The 26,633-nt window shown below is 45.7% G+C and overlaps 1 protein-coding gene across 8 annotated transcripts in view; it reads left to right on the top strand.

Moving 5' to 3' along the window:
* The first annotated feature begins 460 nt into the window (after window positions 1-460).
* The window catches only part of GATA6 (GATA binding protein 6), a 57,125-nt gene continuing 30,952 nt past the window's right edge, over window positions 461-26,633 (top strand). For 4 of the 8 annotated variants that reach the window (XM_072949124.1, XM_072949122.1, XM_072949117.1 and 1 more), the window contains exons 1-6: window positions 483-718; window positions 2,104-3,263; window positions 7,555-7,721; window positions 11,242-11,367; window positions 12,172-12,259; window positions 12,355-12,458. In XM_072949124.1, coding sequence (XP_072805225.1) covers window positions 2,141-3,263; window positions 7,555-7,721; window positions 11,242-11,367; window positions 12,172-12,259; window positions 12,355-12,458 — 1,608 coding nt within the window. In that variant the 5' untranslated portion in view covers window positions 483-718; window positions 2,104-2,140. Of the gene's footprint in view, window positions 719-776; window positions 1,384-1,835; window positions 1,885-2,103; window positions 3,264-7,554; window positions 7,722-11,241; window positions 11,368-12,171; window positions 12,260-12,354; window positions 12,459-26,633 lie in introns of those variants that run through there. The other 4 variants (XM_072949120.1, XM_072949119.1, XM_072949118.1 and 1 more) reach the window with 4 other exon arrangements.

The following is a 26,633-nucleotide window of genomic DNA, read 5'->3' as shown; positions in this document are numbered from 1 at the left end:
CAGAAAGCTCATTTAATGTGGAAGGAGGAGCGGGGAAGGCCACTTTCCCCTCTCATTCTGGGGGCGCGTTGACCCAGGAACTGGCGCGTCTCTCTAGCAGCGGTGGCCGCGTGGGGCTGTGCAGTCATCGCCCTCCCCCCAAACCCCGCTCCCGTGAGTGCGCGTGTAACCGGGGGCGGGGGAATGGGTGTGGGTCGCTAGCCAGGTCTGGCGTTCTGCCACCTCAGCCCCTCCCCCGGCGTCCCGGCGATCGGCGCCCCCTGGATGGACTCGCCCCCACTCCCAGGGCTGTGCTCGCAGCTCAGCCCACAACCGCAGGCTGCGCGGGGCTCATTGTCTGCCCGGGCGGCGTGCTCCCCTCCCCCCGCCGCCCGCCGTCCCCTCCCCACCCTCTTTTCTCTCCTCCCCTGGCTCCCTCCTCCTCCTCCTCCTCCTCCTCTTCACCTCCAGCGCCCAGCTGCTCACAGAGCGCAGTTCCGACCCACAGCCTGGCACCCTTCGGCGAGCGCTGTTTGTTTAGGGCTCGGTGAGTCCAATCAGGAGCGCAGGCTGCAGTTTTCCGGCAGAGCAGTAAGAGGCGCCTCCTCTCTCCTTTTTATTCACCAGCAGCACCGCGCAGACCCTTGACTCGCGCTTGCCTACCGGCGCCCTCGGCCTCTCTCCGCGCTCGGGAGCACCCTCTGCCACCGCCGTTCTCCATGCGCAGCGCCCACCCGAGGTTCGACTGCTTCCTCTCTTGCTCGAGCTTCCCTCTTTCCTCCTCTGTCCCCCCACCCTTCGCAGGCCCCTCAGCCTCGGCTCTCTGGCCCTCTGCGGACCGCGGGCGGCTCCGAGGGTGTCTGCCTTCTCCGCTCCCGGCAGGCTGTAGCGACTCCCAGGTTCCTGGGACACCGCAGACCAACTTCTGCTGTCTTTTCCTCTCCACGAAGCGCTTATCTGTGCGCAGCCTTATCTCCAAGTTATCTCGGCGCAAAGGGGCGGGAGCCGGCAGTCAGGCGGGCAGAGACTTCTTTCTTGCTATCTAGCCCGGGTCTGTGTGTGGGTATTAATTTTAGTATGGTTATCTCCGATGAGCCTAAGTGATCTGGAGAAGCAGCCCTGAGGAGGCCAGCTCGGCTGCATTTCGCCTCCCTCCTCCACCCCCTCCTAGGCTCCCTGTCATTCTTCCTGCTCTCCCCTTTGGGGTGGCCTTGGCTCCAGGGAGGTCTCACGTCCCCCCTTGCATTTACCCCTCCTTTTCTCTGCGCTCTGCTCCACCCCGCTACGTCCGATTCCGGAATGGTCTGGCCTTTCTGCGGCTGGGGATGACTGCGGGATGGGCCGGGGTGGCCCGGCCGGCGTGAGCGCACGCGCTGGTGGCTGCAAAGGCGAGCCGTATCTAAGGTGTGCGGCGCGGCGGGGACGCGGGTTGGGCATGAGACTCCAGCTCTGCAAGCACCCTGGACTGCCCGTGCCCCTAAGCTCTGAGACTGAAGTCTCTGCCCTGGCGCCCCACCTTCCTTGGGCTGGGTTACATTTCTCTATCGGCGTTCTGTCTCGTCAGCGCAGTCCGGGAAGCTCTGGGAAAGCCAGTATGGGAGAAAGCGGCGGTTTCGTTTTCGGGGACAGGTTGCCTTCCCTGGGCGAATGATTTCCACGCAGTCAACCCTCACACTGTGGCATTCCCGGCGAAGGACTCCCGTATTGAGGCGGGATAAGGCAGCGCCAACACACAGTGCTACTTTAAAAGTTCCTTTGTGCGCCATCGGCCGGGAGGGAGCCACTTTGGGGCGGAAGGAAAACCTCGGCCAGCCTCGCAGTCACCTCTGGGATCTGGCTTGCGCGTGAATGAAGGATGCTGCGGAGGAGGTGGGAGGGGAAGGCGAGGGGACCCGAGCGATGCAGGTGAGGGAGAGCGAGTAGCCCGGTCCTGGGAGGACCCTGTGGCTGCTGCGCAGGCTCCATGCCCCTCTCCTACCCCACCCCTCGAGCAAGGGGCAGGAACGAGATTTTGAGGAATCTCATTAGCTAGGGAGCGTAGTAGAAGTGAGACGTTGTACCTACGCTTTTGATAACTTTTTTATTTCTCCTCTCGACCCTGTCTCCTTCCCCACCCGGTCTCAGGAGCTAGAAGTCAGCTTGGAGCGGCTCCAAACCGTGGATGGCCTTGACTGACGGCGGCTGGTGCCTGCCGAAGCGCTTCGGGGCCGCGGCTGTGGACGCCAGCGACTCCGGAGCCTTTCCAGCTCGGGATCCCTCCACGCCGCCTTCTCCCATCTCCTCCTCTTCTTCCTGCTGCTCTCGGGGTGGGGAACGCGGCCCCGGCGGCGCCAACAATTGCAGGACGCCTCAGCTCGACACGGAGGCGGCGGCGGGACCCACGGCCCGCTCGCTGCTACTCAGTCCCTACGCCTCGCATCCCTTTGGGGCTCCCCACGGACCTTCGGCGCCCGGGGTCTCTGGCCCCGGGGGCGCCCTGTCGAGCTGGGAGGACCTATTGCTGTTCACTGACCTCGACCAGGCCGCGACCGCCAGCAAGCTGCTGTGGTCCAGCCGCGGCGCCAAGCTGAGCCCTTTCGCACCCGAGCAGCCCGAGGAGATGTACCAGACCCTCGCCGCCCTCTCCAGCCAGGGGCCTGCCGCTTACGACGGCGCGCCCGGCGGCTTCGTGCACTCGGCTGCCGCGGCGGCTGCGGCCGCGGCCGCGGCGAGCTCCCCAGTCTACGTTCCCACCACGCGCGTGGGCTCTATGCTGCCCGGCCTGCCGTACCTGCAGGGGGCGAGCAGCGGGCCCGCCAACCACGCGGGCGGCGCGGGCGCGCACCCGGGCTGGCCCCAGGCTTCAGCCGACAGCCCCCCGTACGGCAGCGGAGGCGGCGCGGCTGGCAGCGGGGCGGCGGGGCCCGGCAGCGCCGGCTCCGCCGCGGCGCACGTCTCTGCGCGCTTCCCCTACTCGCCCAGCCCGCCCATGGCCAACGGTGCGGCTCGGGACCCGGGGGGCTACGCGGCGGCCGGCGGCGGGGGCGCGGGCGGCGTGAGCGGCGGCAGCAGCAGCCTGGCGGCCATGGGCGGCCGCGAGCACCAGTACAGCTCGCTGTCGGCGGCGCGGCCGCTGAACGGGACGTACCACCACCATCACCACCACCACCCGAGCGCCTACTCGCCCTACGTGGGAGCACCGCTGACGCCCGCCTGGCCTGCCGGACCCTTTGAGACCCCGGTGCTGCATAGCTTGCAGAGCCGCGCCGGAGCCCCGCTCCCGGTGCCGCGAGGCCCCAGCGCAGGTAAGGGTCGCGCCGCAGCGTTGGGGTGGGGGCTTGAGGTGCTGGGGCGCAAGTGGGTGTGCAGCAGCTCCGTGACTTGCGCCCTGTTTCCGGAGCTTTCCTATCTGGGTGCCAGAGTCGGCCTGGCCCTAGGCAGGATCTGCAGACCTGAGCAGGGTGATCCAGAGCCTGGCAGTGTTGGTGTGGTGCTTCTGTTTTGCGGACTGTCTCGGTGCCTTTCCGCGGGAGAGACAGATGCGCAGATAGACCTCAGTGCCTGGGAGGAGGCCCAGCGATTTGATGAATAGTGACTGGGGTGGGCAACTGGGGACAGAAGAGCCCAGGAGGGAACTGACAGGGCCTGAGCCCTGTAGCAGACCCTAGTGTGTGTGGGTTGAAAGAGTGAGACTCCATTTGGGGGGGTAACTTTAGGAGAGTGTTGGGCATTTGATTCACCCTCTCCTCAGATTCACACACAGCCTCACCCAGTTCAACTCTCGGAAGCTGTTTGCTTTCCTCTAGGAGAAGGTTGAAAAGAGCTCTACAATGGAAAAGGACCTAGTTGGGATCTACCTGCCCCTCAATGAGTGGGAAAGAAGAGAGGTCAGCCTTGTGACTGTCCGGGGGGAAAGCTGGTGGAGGGGCCCTTTTGCTTGGCATCAGCGAGCCGCGTGTGTCTGGGGGTGCTGCTCCCGCCTGCGCCTGCCAGGCTGGGACCAGGGGTCTTGGAGCACCCACAGCTAGTCTTGCGAGTTCAGCCCAACGATTTTTCAGTTTCCAGTCCCATTCATGGTTTCCATTTCAGTGGCCGGGGGCAGTTTGGAGCGAACTGTGAAAACACAATTGTCAAAATACCTGGAAATGCCGCGTCTTGAAAAGTGTCCTGCTCAAGCAGGGAGGGTGTGAACTATTGTTGTCTGGCCTGAAAAAGGCACGTTGGCTTCTTTCCTGGTCCGCAGCATTCTGGGTCCTTGGTGGTTTCACAGGTCTCTCTTCTTTGTATTCATCTGTTTGATAAAACCTGACAGCCTCCTAAGACCAAAAAAATGTTTTTTAGTTGATTTATTTTGGGGGTTATTTTGCCCATTGTTTGAGGGGAACCGCGGGAGTCACAAAGGTGGCAAAGATGAAGGAGGCACATCAGCCCAAATGATCCTACCTGGTGCTCTCACACCCCAGGGTGGGGATTTTCATAGCCCTTCATTTAGGGATAGCAAGTCTCTTAGGGTCCCTGATTAGTCAGCATCAAGTGAGGCATTGCCAGCCTGTGTTCAGAGACAAGCTGAGTGTAAGTGGCCTTAAAGATCGGATTTGGACCACCCTCTCTCAGTAACATTGGGCTTCCTCTCCTCTCCCCTGTAAAGCTGGCCCTGGAGACCGTCTTTTTACGGTCTATGTAGAGGCAGTGGGTGGGAGCCCTGTTGAGGTTTGGAGAGAGCAGAACACTGTCACCTTTCCTGCTGCATAGGGACCCGCGTCTGGCTCCTGGGAGCAGAGAGACGAGATGTTGAATCTTCAAAGGATGGGAAGGGGGTGGTGGTTAGGGTGTGAGGCTTTTGTCAGGAATCCAGCAGGGAATCTGAAAAGCTGTATGAATTGGGTAGGGGGCAGCTATGACTGCTTTGGGACGCACCTTAGCGTGATCTCCATACTGCTTTGCCCTTGTCTGCCAGCATTTCAGAGGACAGATAAACAGTCCAAAAGTCATAATCTTTGAGTCTTTGGAGATTTAAAGCCATTGACTTCGTGAGGAAAATCCTTATAGAGGCAGGAGGGTGCAATTGCAGACAAGTCAAGTTTTTCACTTTAAACTTAGCCTATCCTTTCACTAATTTTTTCACTTTCTAGGTAGGACACTGCAAAGTTAGAAAAATCTTCTATAGACCCAGAGTATGTTTAAAAAAAAAAAGAAAAAAGGAAAGGGGTTTGGGAACACCCAGCTTTTACATGGAGTCTTTTAAGAAGGCAGGAAGGTGTTGAGAATAAGTCAGTCTGGGGTCTGGGGTGGGGAGGCAATGACCCTAACTCTGCTTATCCTCAAGGTGTTCTCATGCTGGAGAGACCTCCACCCCCAGCCCCACTCTTCCTGGCTTCCTAACTGATTGTCTGCTTCTCCACTTTGATTTTTTTTTTAAATAAACCATTTTGGGAGGCACTCTAATTGATCTGAGCAAACAGCAGGGCTAAAACCTGATCCCTGAGCTTTCTCAACCTGCACAGTGCGGACGGCCTCCGAGAACCTGCTCCATTCACTTCTCTCTGGTGCTGGTAGTGGTGGTGGGTGGTGGGGAGTCGTCGTAGGATGAGCTCTGTCCCCGGGTCCAGTGCGCTCCCAAACTCCTGCGGAATCAGGTTCTATAATCTGGGTCCTTGGATGACATTCACTGGCGGTGCCCTTCTCCCCTGAGCCTTTCACTCCCTAGAGGCACCCAAAGCAGCCGAGTTAGGAGAGAGAGGATGAATAGGGGCAACCTGTGAATGAGCTTCCATCACAATCAGATTTTGTGGTTTATAGAAAGTAGCATTTTTCTTATTTTAGTGGGAAAAAGTGGAGGGAAATGAGAGCTGTAGATTTTACTTAATTAAAAATAAACCAACTTCCTAAATTTTATTTCTCCGAAGTGGACTTTAATTTTTGTCGTTGAGTTTTCAGCTGACTAAAGAGATTGACCTAGGACATCCACACTGTCTTCTCCTGGGAGTCTTTATTGTTTCCAGCCTGGGAGAAGGAGGCCAGACATGGGGCTGGGTTCTCCAGGGAATGTCCCACTTCTTCATGGAGAGGGGCTCTGATAGGTAACATTTTAAAGTCAACAACAAAGACAAATACCTTGTTTAACTTCAATGTCCTTGAAGTCCTGAGCATTTTGCTGATTACCGTAGTCAATAGTGGCTTTTAGGGTGGAGAAGAATAAATCTTTGTGATGTGTTGTAAGTTGCAGTATCCCCATGACAACTTTGAACTCGAGTTATGTAGGATGGTAGTTCCTTTTAAACTCATTTCTTGATGAGGAAGGAGACTTGTTTTGCAGGGTAAATTAATATTGATGGAATTAAGGATTTTTGTGTGCCAAAGTCACATTTAAATATCTTTGCAAAAGTAGATGGTATACACAAGCTGTAAACTTCTTGGGCAAGGGAAAGAATAGAAAGTCTCGCTAGTACACACAATCTTCAAATAAAACTATTTGAATATTTACTTCAAAAATTGATTCAGAAATGCTCCTCAATGAAAGCCAGATTGTAACATTCAAACATAATAACTCTAAACAGGAGATCTTCTTTAAAAGTCTACTTAAAATTACATAATACATACATATCTCATTTTAGATAATTCGCTCATATTTAACTGATTCAAGGGGAAGTAATAGAGATTGCAACCATTTAGTATAAAGACTTTTTTTCTAATTAGTAGGTTTAAGTTAATTGTGAACTTCAGAAAACTAAGCAAATAGCAAAATGACAAATACAATTTAAACAGATTGCATGAATTGAAATTTTAGTGTAGGAAAATAGGAAATGCTTTTATTTACCATTGGAACAATCTTAGTAATTTTCTGAATCTATAAAATATCAACCGTCTGTAGAAATTTTGTAGATTGAAGCAATCAGACTCACTTTGAGATCATAATATTTTAGTGTTTGGCCCCTGTGGCATGAAAATCAAACATTTGTCTCTGCTTATTAATCTTAGTGCCTACCCCCCACCGCAGGAGACCTGAGTCATTTTCTAATTAACTGGCAAAAGTGCCCAAGAACAGTATTTCTAATTTCATTTGTCTTTTTTTATTGAGGAAAGGAAAAGCTGGCAGATAGGGCAAATACTTTTAAAAAATTACTTGAGATAAAAGTGGAAAAGGCAGCCTCCCCATGTCCAGGGATATTTGTAAGTTGGGGCGGGGGTCATGACCACTGTTAATATTGCACGAGTTGCTGGGGTTTGGCAAGTGGCACATTGTAATTATGATGGATTTCAGTTTTGAAAAACTTGGGAACAGCCGGAAAAGAGGGGTCAGGGGACCCAAACCGACCTCCCCACGGCTCATCTCAGCTCTGAGGTTCTTGGAGACAGAAGGCAGATGATTCGGGCCGGGCTTCCAGCTCTGTCTCCGATTTCCCTGGGGTCTGCGTCGGGCGCGCCCAGGGCTGCAGAAGTATGGGGCAAGTAAATGGTCAGCAGCTCGATCGCGTGGTCAACAGCCGGCTCCCGGCTGGGCGGCTGAGCAGAAAGCCGGTGGGGAAGGGAGCGGGGTGGCGGAGAGCCGTGGGGAGGGCGGGCGCGGCGCGACCTCACCGGCCTCTCGTCCCGCAGACCTGCTGGAGGACCTGCCCGAGAGCCGCGAGTGTGTGAACTGTGGCTCCATCCAGACGCCGCTGTGGCGGCGGGACGGCACCGGCCACTACTTGTGCAACGCCTGCGGCCTCTACAGCAAGATGAACGGCCTCAGCCGGCCCCTCATCAAGCCGCAGAAGCGAGTGGTGAGTGCGAGCGCTGCCCTCCCCTGCGGCGCGGCCCGGAGCGGCGCTCTTCGCTCGGGGCCCCGGGTCTCCCCGCCCGGCCTGCCGGGCCGCGCCGCACCTGTCCCCGCGGGGGCGCCCGGGGCGGGCCGAGCGCAGGGCCCGCGGGACTCTCGGTTATCCAGTCGTTTCATCATCCCGAAACCAGCGGCCGGGGGACGAAGGCAGCCTCCTGTCCAAATTTACATGTAGAGAATGACGTTCTTAAATGGCGGGATAAAAGGGAGGGTGTAGTGTGCTTCCATCTTTTCAAAGTACAAAATCCCTCTGTATTTACATATCTCTAGGTGTCCTTGTAAATGCACTGAAAAAATTCCGAAAGGAGACTCAAGAAATTAGTAACAATGGTAACCTCTGAGGAGAAAAACTGAGTATACTTCCCCAGGTCAGGTGAGGGAAGGAGTTTTTCTTCCCTGTAGACCCTGGTCTGGTTTGGATTTTATTCTTGAAAAAAACACGCTTGTTTGTAACACCCCCTCAAATGGAATACGGCAGCAAGGAGCCCACCCTCCCTTTCTCCCCACATCCTTTGATTCTGTGCCGTCTACCTCTGGTTCCCTTCCACCTCTCCTCCGAGTCAGACTAGTTTTAGCTCCAAATTCCATCCGTCTTTTGGATTGTCCTTGAGTCTGGTGAAAAATTTGTTTACTCTAACCTTTGTTATTTTGAAATCTGGCTGTTCAGAGAACTACATAGAACTTGAGAAAAAATGCAATCTCCATGTTTTTCTCAAGTAGACGATTTTCACCATCCCCACACGTTTTAAAGTGTGGGAATTCTGATTTTCTTCAGGCATTAATCTCTTATTGTCATGTGTGTTTTTTAGAAGGAGAGGGTATTTAGTGCTCTAGTGATTAGAGAAAATAAATGAAAGCTTCCACAAGCCCCACTGTAAGGCTAACATTTGTTTAGCCCAGCTCTCATACTCTAATACCTTTTAAAGTAAAATATTTTACAGTTAGATGCCAGACATCTTAAGTATCCAAGTAATTTATTTAATTGTTATACTCTAATTAGCAGGAACAAACGCTGCACATGTTGTTTGTGTTAAATAGATTAGAGTGAAATTGCATCACAATGTAAGTCTGACACCTTAAAGAGAAGCAATTAGTTTTATGGTTGTTTTGTTTTTAATGCATTTAAAATAAAGTGGCCGAGGTTAATTTAATGAGTGTATGTGCCTTAAACTTGTTATAGCCTCCCACAGCTTAAACTTCTCTTCAAAGGGCATCTTTAACTTCAGTGCTTGACTCCCTATAGTTTTTATTTTTCTTACATGCATCATATTAAAAAAAAAAGTGCTAGCTGGAAAATATTCCAAGGAAGTTCCTTGTTTTCATGTATTAGCTAGTGTATGAACAATGAAACTGATTCTTACTTTTTGGAAAGGCACATTGAGCTGAGTACTAACTAGCTGAGCTTAGAAAGGTAACATTTTCTCGAGATTGAGCAAAAACTGGCAGAATAGGAGCCATTTAGGTTCTAGTGGCATTATAAACTTGATCTAGTAACATCCATATTTAGATAGTGGTGTGAGTTTTGTGCGCTTACAGTAAAAAAAAAAAAAAAACCAAACCCTCAGTTTTTAACATCTCTAAGTCTATTAGTTTTCCTTCTGTGTGGCAGGTGTCTGGGCAGTGACCAAGGTCAGCCAATGTGCTTTGTAAATGGGTTATAAATGATACCAATTGAAGGGTGTGTCTATCAATTACTTCTCCTTGTGGGCTTCTTATTTATGGTTTTGCTGAATCTAGGTTAGTTCTCAGAAATAGAATACTGAACCAAAGTTTGTTTAGCCAGCAATACAGAACCAATCACTGTGAATTTGAACCTGTAATACATTGCAAAATAAGAGATTTATGGTGTAACTTGAATTCCTTGTCAGTGATGAATATAACTGAGATCACTTGTTACAAGGAACTTTTATAACCCACTCACCTTCATTTCACATGTTTATGGGGACTGACTTCACTTATGATCTGCAGTTGACTGTCATAAAGCCCTTTGTTATAATGGCAAATTCTGATAACAAGTTTGCCTCACATTGGCTCCAAATTCCACTGGAAACTGTCATAAATGACCTGTTTATAAAATGAACCTTCCTGTCCCTAGTTTACTGATTTCACATTTATGAAGAGACAGGAGTGTTCTGGGAAATTATTTTCTTTTAACCATAAAGGCTGGGGCTGGGGGAAGGAAATAAAGAAGCCCTGGTGTGTACTTTTTTTTTTTTAATGTTTTCATCATTTTAACAAAGCAATTCCCCCAAATAGCTCTATTATCTAGGCATGCTCATTTCAACCAAAAATGTGATGGTGTTAAGAGGCTGCCTAGTCTGCCTTTGGTTTTATAACTTGTCTGTAAAGGTAATGTTGCAGTAATATTGACAGGATGTGAATTGTAAACGCAAAATTCAATTTTAGTTTTTAAATCTGCCAACAAAGAATTTGGAAATCTGTCTTTTAACCTGAATGTTCAATAGATGCTCAATCTATATTTTTGTTTTCCATTCTTTATATTTTTCTTAAATTAATCATCATGGCTGACTTCCCTGATTCTGTATCTTTCAACTTGCTTTTGTCCCTGGATTTTCCCCATAGTCATGGCACAATTTTTAGTTGCCTGGCTAGGTAATTTAAAGACAAATTTAGATTTTTGCCACTATAGGCAGAAATTTATCCTAGCTTAAATTCCCCCTCTTTATAATTCACACATAATAATTTAGAGGAAATAAATTCCATTTAAGGATGTTATGGGTATAAAGGGAACAGGGAAATCAGAGTGACAATGCCAGGCTGTTGGTCTTTTCTGATAATACCATTTAACCGTTTGAGTGAAAGTTGAGTACTATACTGACAGTAATAAAATATAGCAGTATCACCATATATAAGACAATGCCAGCACTAACACCATGTCGTAATATTTGCATTTCCTTTGTAAAATGGATAATACAGAAATTCAGGCAATAGGCGGTCATGATAATTAATGAGATGTATTAAATATATTTTACAAAAATTTTGTGCATTTTCCAAAATCCATTTCTATTAATACATATCAGCCCTTCTACAATTTCTGGTTTGTTCCTCTGCAAATATCTGAGGACTGATTATCTCAGTTTTCAGATGAGGTGGGGACTCCCCTAAGGCATTTAACACATTGGCAGGCAGTTTTTGACTGCATTTCCTTACCCTTATATCTCAGGCCTCTGACAACTGCGGTGCATGCAGTCATTGGCAACATTGTGAGTGCTGTAATCTATGCTAATAGGCTGGAGCAAGTCAAACGTATACATTGGATGGAGCACTCTATGGTCCAGGAAGGGCAACCTAATTACACTTCAACTTTTTTCTCAGGGAACCTCTTATTTGTAATAACCAGGTACATGCTTGTTGATGGCAGAGATGAGACATGGTGATGTATGTAGCATATGCATACAAACCACTTGTATCTGTACACTTAACTTTCTTCTGCTGCTTTCTAGCCTTCCTCCCGGCGGCTTGGATTGTCCTGTGCCAACTGTCACACCACAACCACCACTTTGTGGCGCAGAAACGCTGAGGGTGAACCCGTGTGCAATGCTTGTGGACTCTACATGAAACTCCATGGGGTGCGCTGCATACTCTGTTCATGTGTATACGTGTCTGATGTCTTGTTTGTACATGGTTTCAGTTAAAAAAAATCAAAGGAGAGGGCATGAAAATGAAAATTCTGATATTCTATATGAACTTTTGTGAATTTAGGGTCCTGTTAATTATAATAGAAACTATTATCTTACATACTAGTAAGAAACAAACAAAATGCTGCCAATTAAACTTTCACACATCCAGAGTAGGACATCCCAATTTTAGAAATACCAAAATGTGGGAAATGTATATTTTAGAATTGATAACATGGTTTTAACCCTTTAAAAAGTAGTACATTTAAGAAGAAAAAAAGTATGGAACAAACTAGAAGCGCACTAGTTTATATCTTAAAGTTAAACTAGTTTATATCTTAAAATTTTGAATATAATCAAATACTTTTATACAAAAAGTAATAATATATTTGACACTTATAGTTGGCACAAGGATAGCACAGGATATTATAAATACATCAGTTTTAAAAAAGAAAAATAACCTTGGTATATGTAAGAAAAAGAATACATGATCTCTTTATAACAATAAACATTAAGTTGAAGGAATACATTCTCCCTGGCAAATCACCCCATTTTTTTCTGGAGGAATCTCTGCATTTGATGGGGAAAGTGTAGTCTTTGTGCAGCTGAAATCTATGAAGTGTGTATAAAAATTGGATTGAAATTTATGCCAAGTTCTTTTAAATAAGGGCTTTCAGTACTGATGTTGGGTCTTTAGTTAGTTTGGTTTTTCTTCAATGTATTTATTAAACTTATGGCCTATGTGAAATTTTTTAGGTGCCTCGACCGCTTGCTATGAAAAAAGAGGGAATTCAAACCAGGAAACGAAAACCTAAGAACATAAATAAGTCAAAAGCTTGCTCTGGTAAATATAACAAAATGCTATTTGACTGTAAAGTATTTGCCAACCTTAGCAGTTGAGTATATGTGTATTTATGAGGTCAATTTTGACTATTGCAGGTAATAGCAATAATTCTGTTCCCATGACTCCAACTTCCACCTCTTCTAACTCCGATGATTGCAGCAAAAATACTTCCCCTACAACACAACCGACAGCTTCGGGGGTAAGTGTATAGACTCTTTCTAAGCTGGAGAGTTGGTATATTATCTCAAATTTTATCTTATCTGGTAGTACAATAATCTAAACCAACAGTTCAGTTTAGGTAGCTGATACCTAAGAATAGTTTTTAGAGGAAATTACATTTAATTGTCAACAAAATGACAAACTTAAGTACTTTACAAACCTCTTAATTAAGAGCTACGCCATTTTTTTTATGGTTAAATTGACCTAAGTAAAAGCAAGAAGTTTTGGTTTGAAGTGCTTTAAAGTGTTTTATTTCCTGGTTTTTATCTGAGTTGATATCTATATTTGTCTGTCTATCTATATTTCTAATATAGATCAGAAAAAGTACCAGCTCAGTGGTTTCATATATCCCAGTGTCCATGACATTCAGATTGCTTTTGTTTGTCCTGTCATCTCCAGCCTTCTTTCTTTTTCTCTCTTTTCTCTTCCTTCCTTTTTTTTTTTTTTAAATCTACCCAAAGCAAAGTGCATCACAATGCATCACGTGCTGCTGTATTCACAGATCTTACGCTAACTGTCCTGCTGGGCTAGACAGCATTGCCTTCTTCCAATGCACCCTAACTGTACCCAGGCCTATCTCAACCTTGCGACTGGCCTGTAAGCAATTCGGTTCGTGAGTGATTTATGCAGAGGACGAGGATGCCAGCCAGGCTCTTTGTGAAGATCACAGACTTAGTTTCAGTAAAACTGATTGAAACTCAGTTTTTCTCAAGTGAAGAGCACTTTCCCACCCTCATGTTTCCCAAATTTACCTGGAATGTCCTTTAGAAATGACCTGGCCTCACCCGGGTCCTCAGGGATACCCAGGGTGGGACCTGGGCGGGTGCCCCAGGTGATTCGTAGGATTACACTGAGACTAGTTTAGGACGAAACATCAGCATTACAATCCCTACGTACTTAGTAATTGTTTTCCACAATTAATTTTGCTTTATTTCTGGTACTTTGAAATACTACGGATTCCTGGGCCCCACCCTGGGTTTTCTGAGTCAGAGCCTCTGGGGGTGGGGCTTGGAAATTTGTGCTGCAGGTAAAATTAAACTGCTGCTCTCAAGGTGTCTTTGAACTAGGAACTGTAGATTTTCGTCATTATTTTTACTGGCTTAAACAAAGAAAAATTAAGCATTAAATTTTTTTAAAAGAACTGTTTAAAACTATATTTGATATTGTTATTTGTCCTCTGACTCAAACTCTTGGGCTTTTTCCTTCATGAACGAGACGTTTTTCAGAGTTTCACAAGGCAAAAAACCCTTTCTGTTTCTGTTTGTTGCAGACACATGTTCTTAAAGAATGTGTCTATTCTTTTTAAAGGTGGACTCTGGTGAATGACGGTTTTACAGGAGAGTAAGATGTAACTTTAAGGATCTAAAATGGTAAATAAAACAGTTACTTGCGAGGAACTGAAAAGATCAATATTATTTTAAAATCTTCTTGATTATGCTCTAAGTCCTCAGAAGCAGTTATCTAGCTTAAATGAAGCAAAACAGTGCAGTATTGTGGTTTTCCAGAGTGTTGATCAGCCAGGGTTTCGGTCTCGGCTTCAGTGTCTGTCTGAAATGTGGACTGCCAGCTCGGTGATACAGTCCAGCCTTAGCATGGCAAAAGCTAAATCTGAATGATAAACGGCGCAGAAATAGAGATATTTGCCCAACAATGGGCTTTGGAACCATAGTGGGTGGAGTCTGTTTTGCTCTCTTGGTTTTGTGATGTAAAATTTCAAAATTGGCTATTTGCAAGTCCGATCAGTTTTGCCCTCCAGGGGAGGAACGGTGCAAAGGCAGTGACGGGGTCTGGCCCGGGCCTGTCTGGTAGGGGACCTCAGGAGTTCTGCAGCTGGTCCTAGGGCAACTTTGGTGTCCAGGCATCTCTCACTCAGGACCCAGTAAGCCAGAGGCGGCTGGCTGGCCAGAGCCTTCGGGGAAATGCTCAGTTCCCTACTAGAGGCCAGGAGGCAAGGCAATTTTAGTATTAAAAAAAAAAAAACTTTAAAAAATACTTTAGAGATTGGGGGAGTTGGAGAACAGTTCCCTACAAGGTCTTTTACTGCAGGTTCCCTGTCACTCCCTGAGCCCGGGCAGCCTCCCCAGGAACAGCTGTGTGAGCTGCAGACAGGGAGGCAGTTCTCTGAGTCCAGGTGGCCTCCCTCTGAAATGCTTTTCTTGAAACACCGGGGTTGGGGTGGGGGGTGGGAGGATTGCCCTCCCTCTTTTCCTTCCTCCGGGGATCCAGCCCTCCTGGCCCGGCTGGCACCGGGGCTAGTGGGTTTTCTGCCGATGGTGAGCCCATCCCGGATGTCTCCCTCCATCAGTGCCTACCTGATGTGGTTGTGGTTGGAACCAGGCCTACCTGGCAATCTGCTGGCTGCCTTCGGAAACTATCCCCCTCCAAGAATAATTATAGTAGACTCAGTGGTTTCCCCGGGGGTGCCAATGTATGTCCTTTGGTTGGTCCCTTGGCACTTTTCAGAGCCTTCTCTGGGCCGGTGGCTTCCTCGTGGTCAGCATGGCAGCTGAGGAGCCGTGGGGCAGAAGCATTTGTGAAAGGCGTTCTGTTGACAAAGATGTTTCATCTTCTCATTTTGGGTCCCAGTGTATGACATTGGAGGGCAGCTGACTGCTTGCTTATGGGATTCTGTGAAGTGTCATAGGTGAGGGGCTGTTATATCCACATGGCAAGGTTGTATCTGGGACGCAGTACGAGGTGCCTTCAGCGTGGCGGTTAAGCTTCCTGTGATGACGGTCCGTCCTGCTGATCTCCAGCGGCCCCTGTGACTGGAAGTTAGTAGTGCAGGGTTGTCTTAGGTTAATAGGGACAACCAGCTACAAAACAAAGGGCAATGTTTGACATACTCCCAGGGGAACAAGGAAACTGGGGTCACACGTTCTATGTAGAGATGTTTAAGTGGCAACATAGCTGCTCCTCCACCTTTTCTTTAATGACTGTGAGTTACTGCACAAAAGACGGAGACTGTTGCAGCATAGGATCACACTTGCTCTTTTAATTCTTCTCTGGGAAGTCAGCTTAGGAGATCACCAGGAGGCGTTTCCAGCAGGCTTCTTCTAAGCCCTGATGGCCCTGCCCTGCCTTGCATGTGGGTGTATTCAGTGGTGGTACCAGGTCAGCACGTACCCTGGTTCCGAGCAAGTCTGGCAGGGCCCGAGTGTACTGGAGGGAGGCACTGACAGTGGGGGCTCCGGGGCTCCCTCCCCAGCAGGAGTGAAGGTGTGGGCAGGACTCCTAGGACACAGTGTTCTTCCAGAACAAATGTCTAAGTGCCATGAAAATCATTTTTGCACTGCTCTGAAGCCTCATTTCGTTGACTTTTTGGCATTTCTTCTCTTTACGTGCTTTTACTGCTCTGCGTTTTTTAAAAACTAGATGTCTGTCTTATTCCTTCTGATGGTCATCAGGTCGCTAACTCGGCTCCCTTGAGACTCAGTTTCTGGGTTGCAGGCTGTGCAGGTGTAGGTTCTGGAGGCAGCTGGGAGGGCAGCTTCCTGTATGAGAACAGGAAGACCTGCTGCTGCTCCCGCACAGCCTGGTGTTAAAATAGCCCCTGTCTTGCTCCTTGGGAATTCTTTTTTTTAAGTTGCAATAAGTGATTTATTTGCTTTCCTTTATATAGTATTTGCTATTCATTGGACCTTATTACTTTTCATTTTTTCCTTATTTTTTTCTGTATTGATTAGAAACTTAATCAGTTTCTTGTATGGGAAGTCTTTGTGTTAAGAAACTTAACACACTGAACTTAATTTTTGATAGAGTTGATTAATTTTTGTGACTTTTGAGCTTAAAGATAAATTTCCCCAGAATAATCTTTCTGTCTAAAATTTTCTTTCATGTGTAGATTTACTGAAAAATGACCTAAATACACACCAGATTTTCTTTGGTATTTATATTCTCTATGTATTATAAGAATATTTACATCTTTCATTGAATTCTATTTATTGACTGAATTATATTCTACAGTGTTCATTGTTATTGTTCTTAGGAGGCAAATATGGTAACATTCTATTTCCAAATAAGGTTTAATAAGTAGTCTCTATATTCCTATCCCTCTTACGACAAGTAACTAAAATTTTATAAAACTAGAGGATACTTCACATACATACATGTATATAAAAAACTTGTATATATAGTTAGATATGTATGTAAAATAATGTATATAAACTTTCTAACTTAATGCCCCACTTTTAAAGGTAAAAGATATTTTTCTTAATTTCCTTTGGGACAGGAAGGCTTAATCTGGTGGTAAAATGAGCAGTAAGGCAATGTCTGAGAATAAGAAGTCACTGAGCATAATTTGCCTTCCTAAAAGTAGTTCTATAATTATTTAACAGAAACTAAAACCCACTTAAGTTTGTATTAAACCTGCAAATATAATGTCGACGTTATCATTAAATATGTGATGTTGAAATAGATGGAGGTGAACTATTTCTGACTAGCCCTGCCTTGTGGTCATTGTTCCATTTAAGAAGTATTGGGCTGTGGGAGGCCCTGTTTACCACTGAGTAAAACAAGGTTCTGGACGTTGGATTGTTCCCAACGTAGGTAGTGGTAGTGGTAGTGGTGGGGGCACCTACGTAGAGACAGTTCTTACTGCTGCTCAGATTTGGAAGTGCTTTAAAATGAGCAACGAAGTGGGGAGCTGTGAATTGTGACTGCAGAGCTGGGAATGGCTTCGCAGAGGAGAGGACATTTGGATTGGTTGAGTGGGGTGTTTGCAGGGGAAAAGCTGGGATAGGTGTCTCTAGGAAGGAAAATAACATGGGCAGCTATGATACTCCAGGGACATAGTTTTAGGAATTCAGTATGGCTGGACTGTAGGGTGTAAAAAGCCAAAGGCAGGAGATGAGGTGGATAAATTAGATGGAAGGCAGATAATTAAAGCTGTTTGAAGTCAATATTAAGTCAGCCTTAAGTAGGATCCACACTACATTCATTTCTAAAAGATGGTCTTTCTCTAACACCCAGTGCAGTGATGAATGTGTTTTTGCTACGCTATGGTCCAACAATTAAAACATTCTTAACTGGGAGTGTTTTGATTGTTGATGCCAGCAAATGCTAGCATGCTCCTGTTTCTACATTTTACAAGCAGGGTTTCCTCTCACAATAAGTAAGGAAAACTACTTCCTCCGAGCTGGTGATGTGTCCTGACCTTAGGACTTAGAATGTTTAGTTTCTTGGTCCCCAGGGCTCCTCGGGGCAAGATGGTTTCAGGGTGGCTGCCTGGTGACACTTGAATGGAAACGTCTTAGGGATGGTGTGTTAGTGATAGGAATTCTTTCCCTCACCTTTGTGGTTTGTTGTTGGTGACAAGATAGCTTCCACAAAGAGAGGCAGGTGTCCTTAGACTGAGATCCAGATCTCATCTCAGATTCCTCTCTGGTTCTCTGCTTTTCGGCGGCCCTTACCCATTTTTGGTCAGTTTCTTGATATGAAGTAGGTATCTTCATTCCTGCCTCATTTATCCTTCTGGGACACCATGTGCCTAGCCAGACCTGCTTCCCTACTTCAGTCACTGCTTGGTAATAGCCTTATTCAGTGATCTTGTCAGGAGAAATACCACTGAGCTGCATGGTGCTAAATCTTGTACTAGCAGCAGTCTGAAAGAGTTAAGTGCTTATAGCCGGCAGGCAGTGATTCAGGGACTGACCCTTGTTGGGATATCTGGATGTCTTTGTAAGGCCTTCTGAAGAAAAGTTGAGTACTTGTGCAGGTTAACATTTAAAATTCTTTTTATAGATTTTATTTTATATGCTAATATTTGCATCCTATGATAAAAGTTGGAAAACATCACTTGAGTCACATAGCTTATATCTATGAGCACATTTATATCCTATTGTCTTTTTCTCCGAGTAGTTGAATCACTTTGGATTTACTGTGACGTTATGATTGGTCACAAAATAGCTTCTATTATTAACTAAAGGAACTTTCACAAAGCATCTACATATGGACAAGTTGCTTTCACTCAGAGGAACTTGAACGTGAAGAGAAGATTTCAGAGGCTGCTGGAGTAGGAACAGAAGTTTCTGCTTAACTCTTACCTTGACTCTTCCACACGCGCCTGTAGGGTTCCTGAGCGCCAGGCACTAGTGGATTCGTCTCTAGATGAATCATTATGGTGCTTTCGGGGAGTTTTCTCCCTTTCCCGTACTTTCTCATTTATAAGATAGTGGATGTAGGAAAGCAGGAAATCGGCTTCTGTCAAGTACCTTTTCCATGCCTGGTGTTTGATGTGCCTTTTCTCTTTTACTCCCAGTTGTCCCTCTACAAATGAGGTGTTTTGTTTCCAATTTCTACATGGTGGAGAGAGACTCAGTAATAGGTCCAAGATTATGTATTGAATTAAGAAACGTGACTTGGATTTGGACCCAAGTCTGGCAGATGCAGAGCCAGTGTTTTTATCACTATGGCACACTGGATTTAATATGTGAGAGTATATGTGATATTGAAGTCTTTAGAGAGAAGAAATAACATTTTCTTAAAGAAATCTAATTTGGTTAATAATATCAGCATCAAAGAAGGCCAGGAAAATAGCTCCAGAGAAGTGATCTGCTCATAAGGAAATATATAAGGCACATTATATAAATTTTCTTGTTAAACGTTAAGACTTGTGTTAGTCAAGTAATAGGAAAAATAATAGGCAGTAAAATTTAACTGCTATGTGCCTAGTGTGATGATAGAGTCTCTCTTAAAGTATGAAATACAAGATTACAGTGCTAAAGTCCTTCTGGTGGTGTGATTTAAACCCATACACAGTGAGTGCTAAGTTAGTTGGAACTTTCAGAATGTCCAAATTGCTTTCACTTTAATTTTTAAAAATCATTAAAAAGGCATTTCTTATGAAGCAAATGTCCATTTGTTTTTCCCAGAGTTTATAGTCCAAAATACTTTTTTCTAAATGAATTTAAAAAGGCATTAATCTCCCAACAGGGTCTGTGAGAGAGCTGCAGTTAGGTATTATTATTGCCTCATTTATAAACCAGGACCCGGAGTGACTCCATAAGGTCACCAAACCAGCCCGCGTTGCAGCCGGGGCTGGAACCGACGTCTCCCGCCGCTCCCAGGGAGTCGACCAATCATCACGGTTATTAATATCCCTCTTGCCACTTGCTGCAAGCCATGAACATAAATATTTTGTTGGCATTTTATCTTCACGCTCCTTACGTGCCAGGCTCCCTTTCTTTCTTCTTTCGCAGCCCTTCCTAATAACTCACTCACGTTCCTGTCTGACCACATCGGCCCTCGCCATGGAAGTCACACGTCACCCTGGCAGGGAACGCTGAAGCATGTGGAGTTCACATACTTTCATTTTGATCTGGAGGCCTTTTCTAGACTTCCCTGTTTTTTTTCCTTGTGTGTGTGCACGCGTGCATGTCCTGAAGGATGGTGAGGAGTGGTTAGAAATACCTTGTGCTATATTAATATCCAATGACTCCGTGTGTGTATATACATATATATATTAGGAAACAGTAAAACTGTATTGCTCTTTAAATAGTTTATAACATATATGTCTACCCAATTTGTCACAGGACTGTGGTTTATTTAATAAGTGACTCATCACAATCTGAAAGCCAGAATGCTAGGTAAAGACTAAGTGTAGGCAGAGTGTCACTCTTTTCATATGGCCTCGGGTTAGAAGGCTTCATCTCACTCAGAACACAATTTTTCTTTGCTGATTCCGGATGCTTTGCAGTTCCCCCACCCTTGCCTCTAAAAGAATATACAAAATTGTCACAAACCATGAAATAATGTTACGGGAAAACAGGGCCAAATTTAAGAAATCTGGCTTAGAATGCTCTGAAATGTTATTGCTAAATGAATCTTCGAAGAAAATGAATTCCTTTACTGGAACAAAAGTAATTTATTATGCATTTCATGGGTGTCTGCCAAAGGAGTTACTAGCAATATGAAGATCTAATGGATATGAATTAAATACAATCTGTTAGCTCTGTGTTCAGACCTATCTGTTAATTTTCTCTGAAATTTTAATAATTTTAAAAAGCATCTTCAAAGACAGGTGTTGATGTAAGCGATCATTCATAGTTCAGCTCTCTACTATACCAGGGCCAGTATTTAAGAGTTTGTGAGCCAGAGCACGAAGAGATTATTTTATTGACCACAGATTTTAAGAAAGATTTGAGCAAATAACAGGTATTGATTTCAGTGTCCTGTTGAAGTCTCTTGAATAAACAATTCGAAGTTATTATCTGACGATGTTTAAATGACAGTTTACTTAGGGTGCTGCGCCTTTGGTGGTTGTTAGCATGGCATGGTTTCACCAGAGCTGGTGCACATGCTTCACAATCCTAGTTTTATCCTATTAAACACAAATACTTTTCATTTAAAGCTCTCATTAAGTTTAGTCACTTGATTCATGGTGAAGCCTGAATATGGCCTGAAGTTTATTCCGGGGGTTCACGGATTAGCAGCTGGAAGGAAACAGCCAGGCAGCCGGGCGCTAGCTCCAGCTTTGTGTGTGACTAGCAAGCCGCCAAGGTTTTGTAAAGACTCTGTTTTCCCGCTTCTACTAAAGGGGAAAAATAATTCCTACCATCTGGTCCTCTTAGGAGTATTGTGTAGCATAAGTGGGAGATGCCTGCAGACCTCTTTGAAGCTCAAGTAGAAAAGCACTATTTAAATATGACCTTGGAAGCTAACAGCGATGTGCTTTATTCACATGGCATTTTTTTTATCCCAAGACATTAGAAATAAATCCTAACTCTCCTAATGGGGGAGATTTAGAGATGTAGAACTATTGTATTAACAATGTAACCATATTTAAATACTTTTATTTCCCTGAAAGCGACAATTTTTCATACATTATGATTCTTAGCATTTTCATGATGCTTTCTTGTGAGTGCTGCTTGGTTCTTGGACCACGGTGTTAGGCTGCTTGTCCAATTTCCTAAAAAGCCAGTTTTTAAAAGTTAAGATCATAATCAACCAGATTTTAAATCTTGCCTCTTAATTTGACTAGAATAGAGGCATGCATTCATTTTAGAAGATAAACTTTTTCTATAGCACGCTAATGACTTCAAGTTGTGGGACAAACCCTTTCCCCTGTAATTTATATACGTGCATCAGTATTTTACTGATAGTCCAGAGTACTTAGAAACTTTGGGCCGTGCCTGTCTGTCTCACAACATGCCTGCCGTCTGAGTGTGTACAGACACATAAAGCAGTTTGCTTCTTTGTCCAGAGTAGATGGTGTGTGTAGACGAGTTCTTCCTCCTTGAAAATGGCAGCATCCCGGGAATGGCTACAACCCGGCCAGCTCAGGCCCAGAAGGGGCAAGGGGGTCATGGGGGCAGCCAGTGAGCTCTCCTCAGTAAGGAATTTGCTAAATTACAAAAAATAAACCATTCTGCTAAACACTGAGATAGGTCATCAGCTGAGGTGACCGTGACTCTCCCTTCTTGAGCTTTATTGAGCTGTTACGGGAAATTTCGGGGTTTTGTTGTGATTGATGGTTTTCACATGTCCTGGGGGAGACAGAACCTCTGTGTGTTTGTGTATCTTCCTGTGTCACTTCCTCAACTCTCATTGGGTCACTTTTGTGTCTGGTCCCGTTACCTCCATCCAAACTGAAATGGCCGTGGTTTTTAGAGTGGAAGTTAGGGTTTATCTGAAAGTGTTTCTCCTTTGTTGGAACTTATGCACAGTTTTTAATTTTACTTTTAAGGAAGGCTGCTATCAGGCACCGTCAGGGTCTAACCTAGAGGTTATGGAAGCAGACAAGAGGGCTTTGGCAGAGAGGGACGGCTGGCTTCCCCTCACACAGTCACACAAGGAAAAGCCATAACCACAACTTACTGAGATGTGTAGGAAGGACAGATCAGAGGCCATGGAAGCTGACAGCCCGAATTCAAGCTAAGGAGACAGTGTAATCATCTTCAAAGTCCTGGGCTCTGGGAATGATCACACTCACCCCCAACCTGCCTGGGGTGCCACGTTTTGTTTCTCCAGATCGGGGCTGCACTGAGAGATTACAGCATGGTGGACCAAGCACACACCAGCCGGCTCTTTTGTTTTATTTTGTTTGTTTTCTTCTTCAAAAATGAAATTTATAATTCATAAGCCTGAGAACCTTTATTCTTCTGGGAAGGCTGTGTCCTATAAGGTTTTCCTTTGCTGGGATGTATTGATTGCCTTTCCAGAGCTGCTGTGTGGGTATCGTGGGGGGCTGTCTCTGGGCCTGTCTATGAATGAAAATGATAAGTAAAGGAAAAGAAAAGGACTAATATTGTCGGTGAGCCCACTCTGAGCCAGACACTGCTGGGCACTGACTCCAGGAGTTCGTTGTCAGAAATCCTTGAGCTTCCAGATACAGGTCCAAAAATGAGCAAAGGCTTATAGTTACAGGAAAAAAAGGAGCTGTGCTACTTCCCAGGCTAGCGGATATTTTCCATGGCCACGTCTGCAGCAACATATTGTCCCTGAAGTCATTTATTCCTTCAGGAGGCCAGTGTCCAGCCCACTGCTCTGGATCTCCCACCTAACCTGCCCTGGCCTGCTCTCAGCACTAAGCCCGGGCTGGGTCTGGTGCTGATAACACATTCTTTCAACAGGAAGTGCCTCCATTTTCAGTGTCTGGGGGAGGGTGGAGGCCCATAGCTGTGAGTGGAAACACAGAACAGATTTCTGCTCCACCCTCACATTGCACTTTGATCCGGGAAAGAGCCAGGACCTCCGCCTGCCCGAGCCGCCTCTGAAAGAAGGAAGGATGGTTCAACTGTGGGCGTTCGAAGCACCCTCCTCTGTTTTTGAACGTCCCGGGGATTAGGCTGATGGTGATTTAGGTTGCTGACCTGCCTGCTCTGGCTGCGTTGGGATGTCTGCGATCTGATCCTTTCAGGGATTTAACTAGATGGGGAAAACCTTAATCAGTTGACATTTAAATTTGTCTTTGTATATGTACGTGTGTGTATACTGGGTCTCGGGGCATAATAAGTCATCTCTGATTTTTCTCCCCAAATTAAACTGACTCTCACGAGGTAGCTCTTTAATATCCCCAGTGAGGGAAAGGCACTTAAGATGCACAATGTGACAGGCCAGGTTTCTTGAGGAGAGTGGTGGTGCCCACTCTAGACTTCTGCAGTTACAGTGCCAGTTTCAAGAGCGCAAGCTACGCTAAACCCCTCTGTGTACCGTGCTTGGTGTTCTCTCGTGCCTGGAGCCTGGCTTCACGTAACGGCGAGGGGCTGACTTCAGGGGTGCGTTGGGGGTGGGGGCCCTTCCAATCCTCCCTCCGCTCTGATTATTTACTATTTTTCATGCTACTTTATGCCTCTGTCCAGGCTGACTCATCTCTCAAGGGCTAGTTCCTCACATTTCTGGTGCTAATGTCTTCTGCCCTTCCCCAGAGTGAGACTGCACTGTGCCGTTCAAGTAAAAAGTTCACAAGAAAAGTACAGACGGCTGATAGGTTGGGCCCTCTCACATGGTGCCCTTGTCCCCCACCCCCGACCTGGGTTCCCTTGAAATACTTCTGCATGTGCATGGGTCAGTTGTAATTATGACCTAGTTAGAATTTATATCCTGCTGTTTTTCACTCAACATTGCACTACAGGATTTTTTCCATTTTGCTGCATGATCTTATTATTTTTAATAATTGCATAATAGTTCATTGAGCGGATGTCCCTTGCTTTCCCAAACCATCCCCATTTTATGAGACATTAGATTATTTCCATGGTTTCCATTATTATAAGTAACCCTGCAATGGATATCTTTCCCTCCCTGTGAATTCTTTCCTTATAACCCATTTCCAGAAGTGAAATTACCGAGTTAAGTAGGGTATAAAGTTCTTAATGGCTGTGCTGACTGCCTTCTAAGGCGTGTGCCAGAATATGGCCCCACCAGCCAGGGATGGGAGGACTGGGGTCATCGGTCCCATCAAATCTCATCAGCTCTCATCATGATGATATCATTGTGTATCGTGACATAAAATTTAAAGTATTTTTTATTGAGTTATGATGACACAAAAAAAATGCTATACGTTGTAGCATTTCATACTTAAATAGTATAACACCACTTAAAAATAAGGTTCTCAAACCTTGGGCACCAGTGCTTATTGTATTTTTTTCTGACAGACTCAGATGTTGCAACCTCAAACGAGCTGCTGTCTTTTCGGGAGGTCATCTCTCGTGTAATTTGGGGTTTGCCTGCCATATAGCTGGACTATTTTTTTTTTGTCTGAACAAAGAAGACAATAAGTACTTAAACAGTAGCTTTTGGGACTGCAGTTTAGGTGCAAGAATAATGTCCAAGGTGGTAAGATTTCTTTAATGTGGCTGATCTGAAAAAGGGTCAGTGAGCCCTTAGGGCTGTGGAAGCGCCTGGCTTTCTCTTTGTGAAGAGCTGTCAGTAACGATTAGGAGAAGGTCATCATTGAGGTGGTTTCCGCTTAATTCTGGATAAGTTCTTAGGGCTGCCCCCACTCAGTGATGGTGGCAATTCACCTGGTGAAGGATGACACTGGGGACATTCAGTTAGGTCCACGCTCCTTCCTCTTCACCACGATAACACACTTCTAATAGTAGCGTGTATGGATCTAGTCTCTCCTGTCGTCAGACACTTTTGCAAGGGCTTTACGTGCACCATTTCAGAAAAGAGCACTTGCTGTGATGAAGTCAGATGTAGTCAGATAAATGCACGTGCTTCTAGGGGGCCTAGGTGGGTCATACAAAGTGGGTCTGACATTAATCATTTATAAGGGAGCTCATGCTTCTGGTTATGTGGTAGCTCTTTTCTAAAACAAAGACTTTTTTTGATTGAATATCATCCATCCTTTTGTTTATTTCCCTGGGGGTTAAATCTAGATCTATGCTTACAGTGGAAGTTCTAGGCTAAAGGTAATCCCCATGTTTATACCAGGATTATTTTATCTATTTCAGAATTTTCACAAGTATCTTTATTAAATTTTAGACATCTCAATGAGTTTGTGAAACTTGCTTTTTTTAGGCACCCAAAGCCCCACGGTTTAAGTCTTTAAGTTTGTGTTATTTAAAAAAAAGTTTGGGGGCAGGGTACAGTTGTTGCTGGACTTGCACAGACCTTCACTTTTGCTAGGAAAGGGGAGGGTTGGTTACCTGTGGCGCTGCTGGAGTTGGTCTGTCCAGCTGAGAGGAAGTTGGGATGGCAGATAGGAAGTTCCATGGTCAGACCTCATGAAATCCTGCCTCCCAGCCCCATGCAGTTATTGTGAGGATTAGACAGAAAAGCAGATCTTCTCCGGGAAAGGTCAGGACCACATTTCCTTCCAGGCCCCTGAGTGGAGCGGTGGAGGCTCTGCGAACCTTCCGTTCAGTTTGCTCCGTGTCTGGTGCCGTGTTTCTCTGAAGTGGTTGTAGCATCAGCTTGGCCAGATAGATGGATGTTTTAAGGATTTAATGGGATTGTGTATGTAAAAAAGGAATGCTTTGAAAAGTACAAGATGTTCTACCTGTGTCAAAAAAACAAGTATCTGAAAGTTTATGGACTGGAACCCTGAAGGCTTGGAAGAAATGGTGAACTTCAGAGCTTTTAGAAGGGGAAAAAAAGCATGATTAAAAAGTATGTGACTATGACAGATTTTTTAAAAAGTCAAATGCAACTGTTTTCTCAAACCATAGTCTAAACATGATTTTAGTTATTTTGGTTTGATTCTGCTAAATTATATCATGTTTTCTATTTGGCCTTTCTTGTTTGGATGGAAGGAATGAATGAAATGAGGAAAGTGACCTTTTGCTTCGAGAAATAATTGCCACAATCATGACGGATATAGGATGTTAGCATTTCCCTTGCCATGTGGTCTGCTTGAATCATGACCTGTTCCTCTTGGGAAGAACTCAAGCCTGTGTATGCATGGGTTAATTTTCCATGAAGTCAGTGCTCAAAAATTTCATTTATCAGGCCTTGCTGAACTGTGTATCTTTCCTTCTTAGACTGTGATGGAATTGCTGAGCCTCGTGGTTCTGCTGTGTGTGTGTGCACAGGGCTCTGCATTTTCTCTTTTGAAATGATTAGATTGTGTGGGCATCCTTAAGGCCTGTTTACCTACGTGGTGTGGTTTGTTTCACTGTCAGGATCTGAGCGTTCGGCACTTTTATGAACAGGCTCCCTCTAGTTCCCCTTTCCTACCTGTGTTCAGCTGTGCATCCTGCTGGGTGGTTAC

The sequence above is a fragment of the Vicugna pacos genome, chromosome 24 (assembly GCF_048564905.1).
Source record: "Vicugna pacos chromosome 24, VicPac4, whole genome shotgun sequence".
Lineage (NCBI taxonomy): Eukaryota > Metazoa > Chordata > Mammalia > Artiodactyla > Camelidae > Vicugna > Vicugna pacos.
Note: the sequence above shows the minus strand (reverse complement) of the source record. Positions and strands in the feature narration are given on the sequence as shown.